This window comes from Sphaerodactylus townsendi, linkage group LG12 (assembly GCF_021028975.2).
Source record: "Sphaerodactylus townsendi isolate TG3544 linkage group LG12, MPM_Stown_v2.3, whole genome shotgun sequence".
In the NCBI taxonomy this organism is placed as follows: Eukaryota; Metazoa; Chordata; class Lepidosauria; order Squamata; family Sphaerodactylidae; genus Sphaerodactylus; species Sphaerodactylus townsendi.
This window is the reverse complement of record NC_059436.1, coordinates 26,937,198-26,953,771: the sequence shown is the minus strand read 5'-3', so window position 1 is coordinate 26,953,771 and position 16,574 is coordinate 26,937,198. Positions and strand designations below refer to the sequence as shown.

Sequence of the window (16,574 nt, the reverse complement as noted above, 5' to 3'; positions counted from 1 at the left end):
AGGCTTCTGAATGGTTCCCTATCCATTAATGGTATTCATTCAGTTGCCCTTTGTGTGGCTGTTGTAGTGGGCATTTGAAGATATCCTTAGTCATCTGGTTCTCCTCCCGCTCAAAGGAACACTCCTTGTTTGAGGAAAGGAATTAGCTCAGTGTCAGAACACTTGGTTTGCTTGCAGAAGAGAAGATGCCCGGTTTGGTTCCCAGCATCTCCCAGAAAAGGCTCTGCCAGGGATTTGATGACCTGTCAAGGGTTAGATGATCCAGCCAAGTATAAGGCAAAATATCTCTTCATATGTGTGTCTACAGGAGGAGAAAGATCAGGCTGGGACACTGAACATAGGACCTGTCTGCACATTACAGAGTCTTCGTGCTTGTTGGTGGACAACATGAGGGATTTGCATAATTCAGTGGAAGTTTTTGCCTCCCAGAGACACCTGTACCCTTTCCTGTTTGTGTCCATGGTACGTGGGTACAATCAGGTTCAGATTTCTCCCCTGCACTTCTCCTGCTTCCTCAAACAATCCAAAGGGGGTGGTTTCAGCCCCTTCCTGAAACTTATGTGCAGTAATGTAAATAATGTGTTTTTACAAAGGGAGACAACAGCAACTCCACAGGATGGTTTCAGGAAGCAAAACCAGCATGGGGATAAGTGCTGTTGCCGCTTCTACGCACGTGTCCTGGACTCCAAGAGAAAAGGGCATATGTGAGCCTGGGAGGCACAAAATCCACATTGAAGGTCTGATGCAAAACCCTTGTGTCTCATCCACCAACAAATACGAGGATTTTGTAACATGGAGGCTGTGGCCCTTAATAGAATGCCTGAATGGGTGTCGAAACAGGGTGGGGGCAAACAAAGCAGGAGGCAAGTTTAAGAGCACAGTGCAGGGTGGGGCCGAGTGTTGAAACAGAAATCACATTTAGAAGAAAGTTAGGAAGCCCACCTTGTGATGACGACCGGAAGCAAATTGCATCGGAAAAGGATTTAAAAGGAGGGATGCCGCCTGCCTTGGGGGGAAATGGCCCAGCTGGTTCTTTGTGAGATCTGGGTGTGTGTTATGGGGCTGCCAGTTTCAGGCTGGGAAATCCCTGGAGCTTTAGGGGATGGAACCTGGAGAGGGTTAGGTTTGTAAAAGCGGAGGGAGGGACCTCATGTAAGTATAAGTCCATAGATTCTATTCTCCAAAGCAGCCATTTTCTCCAGGGGAAATGATCTCTGTCATGTGGAGATTCTGCAGGATCGCCAGACTCTACTTCGAGGTTGGCAGCCCTGGTGTGTGTCGCCCTGTATGTGAAGAGGGAGAGCTGCTTGCTTGTCCCTTGCTTGGCTTTCCTTTCCTAATTAGCTGCTTGGTTCTTCTAGGTACCCTGCGCACGTGCAGTTCAGGTGTCCCCCGTGCCTGAGTGTGGTTTCCCCTGCCTTTCTTGCTGATGGTAACATCAAGGGGAAATCTGGCTGCCTGCCTCGCTTGCCACAACACAAGGGCTACAGAAGGTCCATCAGCAGGAGGCTGGCTGGCCAACTCCACCTGCTTGCTCAAGCCCACACTGCTCATCCATATTTCCAGCTTTGCCCCCCAAAAAGGACCTGCTTGTCTGTCTCCTTGGTACTCACTTGCTGCAAAGAGTGGCATCAGAAATTTGGTACCACAGATTTAGTTCCCTGAAGCTACTTTAAAGCAAGCGCAAAGTGGGATTCTCAGGTTGCCCCCAGTTTGCAACAACAACAAACACTTTAAGGGGAACTGAACCGTGTTTTGATTTCTCTTTGATTCTTCTAGTTTCAGAGCTTTTTGTTTAAGAGAAGTAAAGAAATACCATTAAGGTTTGTGATGTGTGTTGAACAGTTTCACAGTATCTGTATAGCTGCCATTTTCATTCATGTGTATAAATTTATATATGCACTCATGGCATTGGGGCATCCTTAGAAACTATAATTTCAAAAAATTTATTTTCAAAACGTATAATTTGTGCAGATGTTTCTATTTGCATTCTAATAATTACATAGTGTGTTCTTTTGATTAGATCATGGCTTTCCAATGCATATGAACCTATCATGTTTCCATACAATTCCATCTATGGGAAAACTTTAATCCATTCAGAAATTATTAGGTTTGCAGTATCTGTGTAATGGACTCTATCAAACTGTGGCAACCAAATGATTAAGGGATTGCACGATTCTCACTCTCACACACCCCAGCAATTTTGCAGGATACAGACATTTCCTCCCCACCTGCTGCATCAATGGGCCTTCCACTGTTGCTGGAATGCACCAGTCCATTTTTAGTCCTTTGGGTTGAGCACCTTGACTAACACCAGCTGCCATGGAATCTGCTGCAGGGCAAACTAAAAGTGATCAAACTCAGAGCACTATCTAATGCACTCTCCACTCTTTCCAGAATGGGTTAAATGCTTTGCACCTGGCGTCCAAGGAGGGACACGTGAAGATGGTGGCGGAGCTGCTGCACAAGGAAATTGTTTTGGAAACCACGACCAAGGTAAGGTCAAGAGCTGCTGGGAAGGGTAAGGCATTTACAGAGGATTGCCAGCTCTTAAACTGGTCCCTTTGGCTGTTCATTAAATATCAGTTTGAGTGGCTAATCCTTGCCAGGTGACATTGCTGAGAACCCCTCGTCCAAGGGATTCTCTTGGGGTGAGTCAGCAAAACACAAAATTACAAAACCTTGGGATATGAGTCCTCCCACCTCAGTCCTGGTAGTTGCGACCAACCCCTTTTCACTACCCAAACAGCCAAGGGTCAAGCTTTTAACCTTCCTCGGTTTTATGTCAAGAAAGCCACTTCTGCAAGGTAGGACACTTGAGTGCAAGCTACACAAAATGTTTAACCTGGCAGGTATAGGCATAGGTACTGGAATTAAACTGAAACCACCTAAAGGCAAAACAGTGTAAAATGCAATTAAAGTGATTTATTAAAATTGTGCAATAATATTTCAAAGAACAATTAGCAGTGAGGATTAAAATAATGAAAGCTGGGTAAGAACGCAGGTGCTAGAGGGAGGGAGCTTTTATCCTGTATTCCTTTTAGGTCTCCAAAGAATTAATTAACAGATGATTTTATGAGCCTTATTACCTGTGAGAAACGGGATGGTTTAGCCTGCTGATAAATCCTATCATTTTATCTCAACTTTGACCTGCTGAATCTTTTGGACAGCAACAGTGTTACATGATTAATTGACATCACCGACCACTATCAAGATCTACCAACCCGAAATGGAACCCCAAACAACTCCTGGAACAGGTGCCATTATCTGAAGGAACATAAACATGTAGCCCACCCCAACCCCTCACAAATATGAAGAACCAAACATTTTGGGCCAGATTTGATCTGCAGTAACACACAATCGTTACTGCAGCAATCCCTGATTACATGCAACAATTGCTCCTAGCATTCTTTTCAATTGCACCCAGCTTCAAAATCATTCTCTGGCCTAATGTTACATCAGTAGTTCCATATGAACTTGACAAAGCTGATCCAATCAAGCATTCTAGTTTGTATCTCTGCCTGAAAGTTAAGATCACAAATTGTATGTGAAATTGACAAAGCTGATCCAATTAACCATGCTAGTTTGTATGTCTACCACAACTTTACATCGCTATTTCGATATAACAAAGATAATTTTTTAAAATTCCTTTTGAAAACAGAGCAGGAAGGGGAGGAGAAAATGACTGCAGATGAGACTGGGAACTACATGGGATGTAGATAAGAGCCAGTTGTTTGGTGGGGTGGAGAAATAAAGACCATTTCAACACAATCACATGCTCAAGGGAAGCTGGCTCATAGAGAGATTGGGGAAAAATCATGGTGAAAAGGCTTAGGAAAACAATGGATGAAAAATGTAGGAAAAATGCTTCTAGAACCAAATAGAAGAAAAAAATGTGCAGAATTAAAAGAAAAGAGTAGGATTGGGTGGCAAGAACAGATTTTGTGCCCTCCCCCAGCAAGCATCCACAGAGGCAGCAGTGATTCTGGAAGGTTCCTTTTGCTCCTGGGGCAATCCACATAGAGAAATTACATTAAATTAGGGTTCCCAACCTCCAGGTGAAGCCCAAATATAAAGATCTGTTTACTCTGGAGAAAATGACTGCTTTGGAGGGTGAACTCAGACAATGTTTTCCTTCTCGGCTTCCTTCTATCCCCAACACACACATACATACCCTGCTTAATACCTGAATCTTCAGGAATTTCCCAACCCACCCCCCCCTTTCTCCCAGTAGGAGCCAAACCCTCTCCTCCAATTTACCTTCACGATAGCCCTGCAAGGTAGGTTAGGCTGAGAGTGACTGACCCAAGGTCACCCAGCAAACTTCCATAGCACAAGTGGAGAGGGGAACAGAATGTGGGGAAGAGAAAGAAAGGGGAATAGAGAGAAAGGGTGGCAGAACGAGGGGAATGGAGATAACAAGGGGGAACAGAATAGGGAGAAAGGGTGAGCCACTGAAGAGCTACTGCCGCTGCCACTGCCACCGTCCCCACAGAGTCTTCCGCAAAGCCAGAGCCCCTCTCCCCAGAGATCACAGAGGGAGGCTGTAGAGCCGCTCTGCCCCGATGTGTTGCTGAGAAGCATTTGGGGAGGGAGGTGAGTGGTGGCAGCAGGTGGGCGAACAAGCAGTATGGGCAAGCGGTGGGCAGGCGAGTGTGCAAATGGGGCGGGTGGGTGGTGGTGGGTGAGCGAAGGTGGCAGGGGAGCAGGGTGACTGGATCAGGCAAGCAGGACAGGTGAGCAGCGGAGTGGGTGAAGTGGCAGCAGGCGAGCGAGCGAATGGGACAAGTGAGTGGTGGTGGTGAGCAAGTGGCCAAATGTGCCCCCCCCAAGTGACCCAGGCAAGTGTTGCCTAGATAAAATGTCCCCTCTGCCCTACCCAAGATGCGCCATTGACAGGGAGGTTTCCTTGATTTATTCCCTGCATCTCCCTGCATTTCTTTGCTTGTGTCAGAGCTGGCCGTTGGCACACTGGCCGAATCCTCAAAGCTTCCCTCCTCAAAGGGAAGGAACTGAAGCAGGAGAATGTAAATGGAATTCTTTGGTTCTCTTAAACCTTTTGAATGGCAGCCAAATTGTCATTGTGTTGCAAAAGAATCCCAGAAAAACTGACCAGGGTTGACTCTGCTTAGCTTCTGAGATCTGATGAGATCGGGCCTGCCTGGACTGTCCAGGTCAGGGCCCTGCTTTTTTTGTTCTTTGTTTTGTATTTATCAAGTGATGTTGTTTACTTCTGTGCCATGAAAAATTTCAGCTGCCTACTCTCATGCATTAAGCCTCTATCAAAGGGACAGGAAATTTTCCTCTAGGCCTGTTGACACCCTGTGAAGTGGTCCTCGGGGCAGGTGTTTACGGAGGGCCCCCAGGGAATGACTTGCCAGGCTTGATGGAGACTATGGGGGAGAGGGCTCTAACATTTGGGGCTGCCGCATTCTATGTTGCAGTGGAGCTGGGCCTGTTGCCCAAGCCTCGCCCTGCCTGGTTAATGTGGCAGAGATTCAGCAAATGATTGGCTGGCCTTCTGCATCTCTCTGCTTGGTGGAGTTACTGTTACCCAAAGTAGGCTGTCCCACCTTTAATTGGGGGAATCACCTTTTAGGGACAAAGCTGAGAGAGAGAGAGAGAGAGAGAGAGAGAGAGAGAGAGAGAGATCTATGACCTGTGTCTCCCAGGATAATCCAGATGGAAACTCTCCAATAAAGAGAGAGTTGTAATAATAAAGAGGTTTATTAATAAAGTAATAGAAACCAGATTACGATTGATCAATATATACGTTCATACACACACTGCATACAAGAGCTAACTAGAAGGAGAAGGAAGGAAATTGCATGGATTTAAGCGAGGGGCAATATTTACTAGTCCAGTAGAGGAGGGGTCCCACCAAAGCAGTGGCTGAAAAGGAAAAGGAGCCCCCCACAAATATGAGGGTGGGCACAGGGATTCAAGACACAAACACACACTATGGATGACCACAGAAGTAATATATATATATATATAGTCAGAAATGGTTCCTGAAGCAGGTTAACTGGCAGGATGAGGTAAACTGGCAGGAAGGCTAGAGGCAAAGAGTTGATTGCTTTCCTGGGGTTCCGACGGTAAGATGGGAGAGGCTTGATGAGTCGTCAGGATGCAAGAGAACGCCTGGGCAGTTCTTCTGATTACTGATTAATGGTTGGATGGGTGCAGATGAGTGTTGGGATGGGTGCCATTTTTTTAAACCTGTGATAGAATAAATAATGCACTGATTAAATCCCCATAGGGTGAGACAATGGAGATTAGCTAGCCTCCTTGTTCAGCCAGGCACACCTTGGGCCATGGGAAAAGTATGGCTTCCAACCTCTTTCCCCCCATCTTTTGACACACAAGATGGAGACACAAAGTCTCTGGGAAAACCCCATTTTGTGTGAAGCAGGGTGTTATTCCCATGTAACTTCCGATTCCCTGTGCCTCTTATAGCACCCTTTAAAAACAGTGGGGTCCGGGAAGTTATATCACGTGGCCCTTTCCCTCTCCACATGAATTGTTCACCAGTTTGGCTCACAGCTTTGAGCTGTAGGCATTTGTGTTGTCCTTGCCCTGAAAGCAAGTACAGCCCATAATGATTCCATAATTCTTGGCAGAAGCTCTGGCAAACCCTCTCCCGCTTTCAGCCAACCCTCCCATGGCAGGGAGCACGCGGTGCCGAGGAAGTCAGGGCTTTCCTGGCGTAACCTTTGCCAGAGATTCGGAGAATAAATGAGGGATTGCTGATTTCCCAGCCAGCTCCTTTTCCATCTCTATGGCAGGGAGATGTTCAGGTGATCTGGCTGGTCTGCCTGCTGCAGTAGCAGATCCTTCTCCTTCCCTGCTTGTGCTGCAGCGCCAGTAATTCATAGTCATCCAGCTGTCATCTCTTCTTGGTGAATCTCTGAGTTCTTCTGCTCATTGTGTCCTTTGGATCTGGAACCAGATGGGCCTCGCTATGTAACTCCATATGGCCCTTTAGAAGAATAAGGTATATTGGAGAGGTAGATGGAATGCTAGAATAAGTGAAATGCAAAGAGAATGGCATGAAGAGATTTTTAACGGGATGCCTTACAGAAAAGGAAATAAAATTTGAGTCCAGTGTCACTTTGAAGTCCAACAGTACAAACTTCCATGAGACAAAGCTCATCACTTTGTCAGATACAATTAGAACAAATGTGTCTGACAAAGTCTGCTTTGACTCATTCATGTTTGTATCCTGGGAAATATTGTTGGTCTTTAAGGTGCTGCCGGACTCTAATTATATTCTGCTACTGCAAACTAACGCGGCTGTCCACCAGAACAGGAGATGATGGAGCTACACATATATTAGTAATCCAAGTGTGAAGCATGTGCAGACCAGTTCATAAAAACATTTGCTTAGGATTTATATTTGTTATTTCCTTATTGTGAGATCTTGTGTCCTGACGAAGGGCTTGCAAGATGCAGTGTTCAGACTGTACTAACTTAAGAAGAAGAAGAAGAAGAAGAGGAGGAGGAGGAGGAGTAGTTTGGATTTATATCCCCCCTTTCTCTCCTGTAGGAGACTCAAAGGGGCTGACAATCTCCTTGCCCTTCCCCCCTCACAACAAACACCTTGTGAGGTGGGTGGGGCTGAGAGAGCTCTAAAGAACTGTGACTAGCCCAAGGTCACCCAGCTGGCGTGTGTGGGGGTGCACAGGCTAATCTGAATTCCCCAGATAAGCCTCCACAACTCAAGCGGCAGAGCTGGGAATCAAACCTGGTTCTTCCAGATCAGAGTGCACCTGCTCTTAGCCACTGCTCTTAGCCACTACGCCACTGCTTCAGTTATGCAAATAGGATTTGTTATACTGATTATTTGTGGAACTCTTGTTCTGAATTTTCACAAAGTTTGGCTGTTTAATTATAAAAGGTCATAGACCCTTGGATCAGAACATACAATTTCTTAATTCACATTAAAGATTCCTGAAGCCTTGTTAACTACCTTGTAACTATTCTATTTTATTAATAAGCAGCATAATCAACAATTGGTAAAGAAGAATGTTGTCTCCCCATATACTTTTGACTGCATATTTAGGCTTCATTTAAACATGACACTGGTGGAGGAAAAGCACTTGCCCTAGGACTTTGTCCTAGTAACATTTCTTGTTCAAACTAAACTGCTACTCATACAAAGCAATGGAAACCTCTGTGGTTACCATTATGTCAGCAGCACCAACTTCTCAGTTAACCATCGTTAATGACAAATGGCAGTTTGCAAACCTGCTTCTTATCTTGGTTCCAAACTGTGGTTTGGTATTGACTGTGGTTAGTCAAAGCACCGATGTAGACATACTACTGACCACAATTGTGTTTCAAACTGGAATGGAGGAAGGAATTCCTGCCTGTGTGATAGGGAAGGTACACATGAACTCACAGGGATGTTCAGTTTCATGAACATTTTGCAATAGAGCCAGTAGCAGATCTCTGGGCTCGTATGGGGATGGGGGATGAAGCTGCTTCTCCCTTCTTGCCACATTCATGAGCGGAAAAGGGCTGCCATGTGACTGAGAACCATGAAACTCCCATCCCAGGCTGACACAAAGTCCTTATGTTGCCTCCAACAAACAAACACGAGGTCTTTGAAACATGAAGACTGGGCCTCAGCTGTGTACTTGATATCTCAACGGGAGTGAAATTCCATCCAGAACTAACAGAACTCTACTTCCTGGATCATTTTGTCATCTCTCCCCACCATCACTCCCACACACACCAGCATTTCTGTCTTGTCTGGATTAGGTTTCAGTTTAGCTCTTATATTCACTAAATTCAGACATTGGTTTAATACTTCTCTCTCACAAACTGGGGATGCTGGTTTAAGATCACTACATGGGCTACTCAGCTCTCATAGAATCACAGAGTTGTAATAAGAGACCCCAAGACCCATCAGATCCAACCCCCTGCAATGCAGGAACACACAATCAAAGCACTCCTGTCAGATGGTCATCCAGCCTCTCTTTAAAAACCTCCAAAGAAGGAGACTCCACCACACTCCGAGGTCATGCATTCCACTGTCAACAGCCCTTACTGTCAGGACGTTTTTCCTGATGTTTAGGTGGAATCTCTTTTCCTTCACCTTGAACCCACTGCTCCTGGTCCTAGTCTCTGGAGCCTCAGAAAACAAGCTTGCTCCCTCACCAACATGACATCCCTTCAAATATCTAAACAGGGCTATCTTGTCACCTCTTAACTTTTTTTTCACCAAACAAAATTTACCCATCTCCCTAAGTCTCTCTTCATAGGACATGGATTCCAGATCTTTTACCATTTTAGTTGCCCTCCTCTGGACCTGTTCCAGCATGCTTTAATCACACCTCTGGACAGCCTTCTTCTGCCGTTAAAAAAAATAAGAAACAAAACCACTAGTGCAGATGAGAATGTTGATTCCATTTTAAAATGATGCATTGAAAGGGCAAGCACCCAGCTTTAAAGACTGAGGGCATACCTATACCTCAAGCATAATGTCATTCTGTCTCTCACAGAACCATGGGAACTGTTGTTCTATATCAGTGATGGCGAACCTTTTTGAGACCGAGTGCCCAAATTGCAACCCAAAACCCACTTATTTATCGCAGTGCCAATACGGCAATTTAACCTGAATACTGAGGTTTTAGTTTAGAAAAAACAGTTGGCTCCAAGGCACGCGTTACTCAGGAGTAAGTTTGGTGAAGCAACTGTGCAACACTTTGAATGGGTGAATCACTACCCTAGGAGGGTTTACTCAGAAGCAAGCCCCATTGCCAGCAACTGGGTGAATCACTACCCTAGGAGGGTTTACTCAGAAGCAAGCCCCATTGCCAGCAACTGAGCTTACTCCCAGGTAAAGAATTGTGCCCAGGCCAGCCTAGATGTGTGTGTGTGTGTGTGTGGGGGGTGATTTTCCGCCCCCCCTACATGACGAACTCTGTGCATGCGTGCCCACAGAAAAGGCTCTGAGTGCCACCTCTGGCACCCGTGCCATAGGTTCGCCACCACTGTTCTATATGGAGGACGAAGGATGTCTAAGAAAATGATGCTCACCAAATTTCACTTTCCAGGATTCTTTGGATAAACCTCTGAAAGTTAAATTAACCAACAAATATGATGTAGATGTATCCGCCAAGGACAGAATCTGGGGATGCTTGTTTATTTTCATTAAGAATCTGGATTTTTCAAAGAACAATGTGACATTCTGTTGTGTCTTTTGGGCTGATTTCTTCCTGGGCTGCCTTTAGCCCATCTGATCTTTCTCTCTCCTCTCTCTCTCTCTTTTTTCAGAAAGGAAATACGGCTCTGCACATTGCAGCTCTAGCAGGACAAGAAGATGTGGTCCGGGAGTTGGTGAATTTTGGGGCAAATGTCAATGCACAGTCACAGGTAAGCAGACCGTCACCCCAGAGAAAGGCCCATTTAGTACTTCATCAGAAAAACTTCAGGGTTGGGGGAGGGGGACTATGCAAAAGCCTGGGCTGCTTTAAACATCAAGACACGTCAGGAGAAGGGTTCGGCACACAACCAAAGTGTACACCCAAACATCTATCATGTGACTTGTGCAAGCAAGCCAAGCCACTTGCCAACTTGTCACTGATTTTAAAGTGACCTTTTACCTCTTAGTGGCATAACTCAAGGACAGCTTCACTATTCTCCATGCAATTCAGTTATACTGGATGTGTAAAGATATAAAATGTAGTTTGGGGAAGGATGAAAAAGCAGTGAAATTCCATGCCAAGGACTGAGAAAGATCAGAGTATGTGATGCAGAATTCAACACGCTGAATGTATTGGATTGGATATTGGATAGTTAATTTATATACCGCCCTCCCCCAAGAGTATCTGCTTGTTTGCTTACTTAAAACTAAATTGCTGCACATTTCTAATAATTATGGTTGTAACCATAAGATTGAGATGTTGGAGGAATGCCTGATAAACATTCCAAAGCCAGAGAAGGGCTCCAAGGCCAGCCCAAGGGATTTTGATGCCCTGGGCAAATGCCTTCACAAACCTTCCACCAACATGGTGCTGAAAAGCCACCTTTGTCCTCCTTCTCCCATCCCTATACCATGAGAAAGCTGCTGCTACCACCGTCCTCTTCACGTCCATCATGGGGAAGCAGCTCCCATTCACGCCACCAATCATTAGGATCGGAGCTGTGGTTTGTTGACATGCCACACCTCCCATTAGAGGTACAATGGGAAGTAAAAACAGCCTTGGAAAGGTCCCTGCCCATGACTCACCTATGACCCCACCCCCAAAGGAAGAGGGACAGAAGATGGAAGAGCTATGACCCAACCTCTCCTCAGAGGGAAGAAGTAGGCTGTCAGTGGACCACACATGAGGCCAGGAATGCCACCTGGGCTGCTGCCTGCTGCTGCATAATCTGATGCTGTGGGCAGGCAGGTGAGACTCAGGCAGACTGAGTTGGGTTCCCCTCCACCTCCGGCATCCTAAGTGATTGCCTAGGTGAGCCTGTTGGATGGGCCGGCCCTGCTGTTTCTAAGGAGGTGAAGAGGCACTCAGTGCTCAGCTTAGCTCAAAGCTGATTTTCAAGGTACTGAACCTTGCATCTAAGCACTAACTAGTTGCTGCTCTTGTACTGTGGGGCTACTGACCTGTCAGCACTATGCAGGGATACATTAGCAAGTGAAACATAAGATAGCCAACCATAAACCACATGTATGTTTACCCGTAAGCTCACAAGTCAAATACACAACATAACAATGAGCAGGTAGCTCTGGAGATACCTTAGAGTAGCCCTGCTTGTGACCCACAAGCTCCACAAGATCACTAGCCATGTATGGACACACATCCTCTTGGGCAATGTTGTTTTTTGGATGGCTATGGTTTTTTTGGATAGGAGCCAGTGTGATGTAGTGGTTACGAGCAGGTGCACTCTAATCTGGACAACCGGGTTTGATTCCCCGTTCTGTCACTTGAGCTGCGGAGGCTTATCCGGTGAACCAGATTAGCTTGTGCACTCCAGCCCATGCCAGCTGGGTGACCTTGGGCTAGTCACAGCTCTTAGGAGCTCTCTCAGCCCCACCCACCTCACAGGCTATTCATTGGGGGTGGGGAAGGGAAAGGAGATTGTAAGCCCCTTTGGGTCTCCTACAGGAGAGAAAGGGGGGATATAAATCCAAACTCTTCTATGTAAAACTGCAAAAAAATCAGGGCAATGGATGGGGCTGTAGTCTGAGCATCCGGCCGGCTCCAGTCCTTGGCTCCTGATTTATAATATATGCAACGCTGCTGAATACTGAGCGGCTTTACAATACTGTCATCAAAAGCAATTGAGAGCGTGAAGTAGGGCTCTCATCCAATTAAACAATCTGTAGTTCATTAAGCATCTGCTTTTTAAACCAGTTAATCAATTCCTTACTTTTAATTAGAGCTCCATGTTACTGACGCTGCCCCCCTTTGGAAACACTGGAGGAAGTGTGAGATATCATACAACTTTTTTCAAAGTTAAAACTCAATGTCAAAAGAAAAGGCTGTTTTAATATTTTCCTTTTCATCATTCCTTCGGCAGTAACACAGAACAACCGGAATAGAGTCAGACCCAAAACTGTTTGCCCTTAACTCCCAGAATTGCCAATTAAAATTGCCACCCATTGATTACTGCGTTTTTGCAAAAAGGAAGCGGAGCCCAAATCAAATCCAAAATATTTTTGTTGGGGTTTAAATCTGTTGGCTGACCTACATGTTACTTGATTAATCTGTTGAGGTAAAGCTTGCCGCTGTAGTCATTTATCTTGGGGCCTTGAGTCACTGGGGCCAAGCCCCGCCACGTTTTCATCACTCAGACACCTTGTACGCGCTGGAGCTATTCCACCCAGCGTCACACTCTTTCTTACATCTGTCCTTTCACACATCACCTGCCCTGCCTTGGCTGGGGAAGGCATCAAGAGATTTCTCTGTTCTGGCTAGATGTCTGCATGACATCTCTCGGTTCCTAACGAGAGCCGCATCATCATTTGGCGAAGGAGCCTCCTGCTGGCGCCTGTTAGGTACACAACCTATCTGCTTCTGTCAGCTTCTGTGTATTTGGATTACATAAGGTGGTGTCTGAAGGTCAAATAAGCACAAGGGAGACGGAGAGAAATAGGGCCGCAAAACGTTCTGGGAGGGGAGATGCAAAATGACAGGCTTAGGGGTGGCCTAAGAGGGCAAGCTGTCTATTTTCAGTAGTAGATTTCTGTCAGTCATTCTGGCTGAGATGAGCAAGCAAACACACGCCCAGCCCGTCCTGCTTGCAATTTCCTTTTCCCAAAGGAAGGAGGCTTGAAGTGCTTTTATTGGGTGGTATAAGCATGAGTTCTAAAATACAGTCTTTTTGCATAAGCTGGTGCTGCTTTTTCTAAGCAGGTGAGTAAACATCTGACAATGGCAATTGTTGGATTTGGTCTATGCAGTTCTGCTTTTCTTTCTTCCCAGATAATGTTATTGCTCCTTGCTAGGTAGAGTCTGAGGGGAAAAGTAGAATTCAGAACAAGTATGTTAGCCATGTCTGAGATTTACCATCTCTGGCCTGGGAAATCTTGGAGATTTGGGGGCTGTACCTGCGGAGTATGGAAAGTAAGGGGAGGTAAGTGAGGGTGTGATCCTATGGAGACCGCCTTCTAAATCTGCCATTCTCTCCTAGGGAACTGATCTCTGTGGGGATCAGCTGTAATTCTGGGGGTACTTCAGACCCCCACAAGAGATTGTCCACTCTAGTTTCTTTGCTTCTGTTTGGTGTGTCCTAAGACCTTTTGTTGCTGGTAGGAAATCTAAATGGCATCATACATGTGCAGCCCAAGCCAAAATTTGCCTGAATATTCCTCTGAGCAAGCCCCACCAAAATGGGGTGGAGCCATATGACCCCAACTTTGGGCTGTTAGTAACAGTAAAGTCCATTCAGAATAAATTTCTTCCACAGCAATATCAAAAAATGTTGATATTCATGTATTATTTTTACTTCACTTAAACCCTGCATTTCTCCTCAAGGAGTCGCCATTTTCCTCCCCTCCATTCTTCCTGTCTTTAATAGCACTGGGGTTTCTGGTTCTGTCCCAGATGGCCACTTGTTTTCTTCTAATAAACTCATTTTGCTTCTGGCTGTATGAGATTATCTTCATTTTGATATTCATCCTGGTGCCCAGAAATGCTGCTCCCTGAGAATATATACACATTCACATAAATGCCTACATGAACAGTTTTGAGGGGATGAAAACTATTTGCAGTGTTTTTATTCACACCTTGAAGTTTGTCCTCTCTTGCGGGGGGGATGTTCAGACCCAGTCAGAGTGACATGTAGTCTTTTAGGGACCCAATGTGCATATAATGTCTTTTAATTACAAAAGGTCATTTTTATTTATTTGGCAGTAGTGACAAATAGATTGAGGAAGCAAATCCTGACTGAGCTACTTGTTAGACATCAATAACAATTTGATTTAACTATATAACCTTGGAAAAATTAAACTGTAACTTCCTGTCAAAATCTGAACACACCTTCCCTCTCTTCTCCCAATCAAACACAAAGTGAAGTTGATCAGTTTTGAGGTATTTTTAACTTCAAGTAGGCCTGCTCACAGGCTTGCAGTTGCTGACATTGTAGTCTACTATTTGGGGGTGGGGGTAGGATGCTTGGTGTCTTTTCAGTCCCTTCACAGCATCTTGAAAGGATTTCCTTCTATCTTTTCCTCACCAGCAAATCTTCACCTTTTCCCAACTGTCACTCCATCTCCTTTCATTCACCCTTGAGCATTCTCTCATTGCCCTGGCAACCAGAACCTCTCAGAACAGCCTGCCTCATGCTTATTTGGCCATTTGCTATGTAAGGTTCCTGACACACTTTAATCTGTGAAATACCAGCAGTGAATCCCTCATCTTACACAACCAATCCATTTCACCCTACTCTACTCTCCCTGTCTGCTAGAGCAGTGGTCACTGTGGCCATCTGGAAATGAAAGTTCTGATTCTCTCTTTGCAGAAAGGCTTCACGCCCTTGTACATGGCAGCACAAGAGAATCATCTGGAAGTCGTCAAGTTCCTGCTGGAGAATGGGGCCAACCAGAATGTAGCAACTGAAGTGAGTGTCCCTCCTCATGGCCCCAAACATTTGTGCTTCATGTTCCATGGGCAACCTTGATATGGTTCTAACCTTTTCACTCCTTATATGTATTTATGTTCCTACCTCTCCCATCTTTGGCAGGACGGCTTCACGCCACTGGCAGTGGCGCTTCAGCAAGGCCACGAAAATGTTGTGGCCCACCTGATTAACTACGGAACAAAGGGCAAGGTGCGTCTCCCGGCGCTGCACATAGCTGCTCGCAACGATGACACGCGGACGGCCGCTGTGCTCTTGCAGAATGATCCCAATGCTGATGTCCTTTCCAAGGTATGAAGTTCTGTCTGGTGTGATCTGTGGTACATCTGGCTCTGATCTGTGGGAGGGGTGGCCCCTGACAGGATAATAGGCAGGTTTTTACATTGCGATCCCAAGAGGAAGTGTCTCTGTACCTGAGTGTATCTTCAAGGCGCAAAACTGTTTTTTTTAGGGTGGGGGGATGGAAGTTGTGTTTCAAGGGTCCTTTCTGAAGAGAAAAGAGAGAACTCTGAAAGGGCGCTTATGCTGCATTCCTGATTTTGCAGTTAGTGGAAGCCCTCGCCCACCCCAAGAGGTGAAAACAGCTCTTTTATTTGTCTTTCTATTTTGTACATTTTAATCTTTCTCTTCCTCCAAAGAGCTCAGGGCAGTTCTCCCTCCCTTTTATCCTCACATCAACCTTGTGAGGTAAGCTGAAGAGAACTATTAGAAAGTGCATTTAGGATAGGAAAGAGGAGAAGATAGCATGCTACTGTCTTTCTAGCTAGGAAGAACCTCTGCAACTAACCTTCGAGAAGAAGCAGGATGATAGACCTGAGATTATTTCATTTCATTTCACTTTATATTTATACCCTGCTCTATCCCTGAAGGGCTCCGGGCGGCTAACAGCATAATAAACAGATACATTATACCAATATAACAATGAGAAATTACATAGAACTAAAATAGAACCAGATTACAGATGGCGACTTAACATTTCGAACTAAACAATTTCAGAGAACAATAACAGCAGCGTTTGCAGCATAATAATGTATATCACTAAATCCATAATATCCACGACATTAATCATAAGTCAATACATTAGCAATAACTACATAGCAATAATCAAAAACATCAGAAAACAGTATGTAACAATTAAATCAAAACATATTGATACATTTACAACCATACGTTTCCAATGTATCAATACATTAACTCCACAAACAATACATAACAATCAACTAATGCAACAACAAGCAATACGTTAAACAGTGCAATTAAATCATTAGCAATAACTGAGACTACCCCACATTAAACTATACTGCTGCAAAAACCTAACAAAACTACCTAGTTAAAAGATTTGGCTACTCCTACCTCTACACCTAGCAATGTACAAAAGAATAACTACATAGGGGAAACAGACTAATTCACAAGTACAAAACTAACAACTAGCTACTTGCTAACAACTCCTGGTAGTCTATACTCCTAATATGAACTACCTTAAGCAA

The 16,574-nt window shown here is 45.0% G+C and overlaps 1 protein-coding gene across 4 annotated transcripts in view; it reads left to right on the top strand.

Annotated features, from left to right (window-relative positions):
- Positions 1-16,574, top strand: part of ANK1 (ankyrin 1) — a 179,662-nt gene that overhangs the window by 96,668 nt on the left and 66,420 nt on the right. For all 4 annotated transcript variants that reach the window (XM_048511972.1, XM_048511973.1, XM_048511971.1 and 1 more), the window contains exons 3-6: positions 2,398-2,496; positions 10,282-10,380; positions 14,971-15,069; positions 15,193-15,378. In XM_048511972.1, coding sequence (XP_048367929.1) covers positions 2,398-2,496; positions 10,282-10,380; positions 14,971-15,069; positions 15,193-15,378 — 483 coding nt within the window. The remainder of the gene's footprint in view (positions 1-2,397; positions 2,497-10,281; positions 10,381-14,970; positions 15,070-15,192; positions 15,379-16,574) is intronic.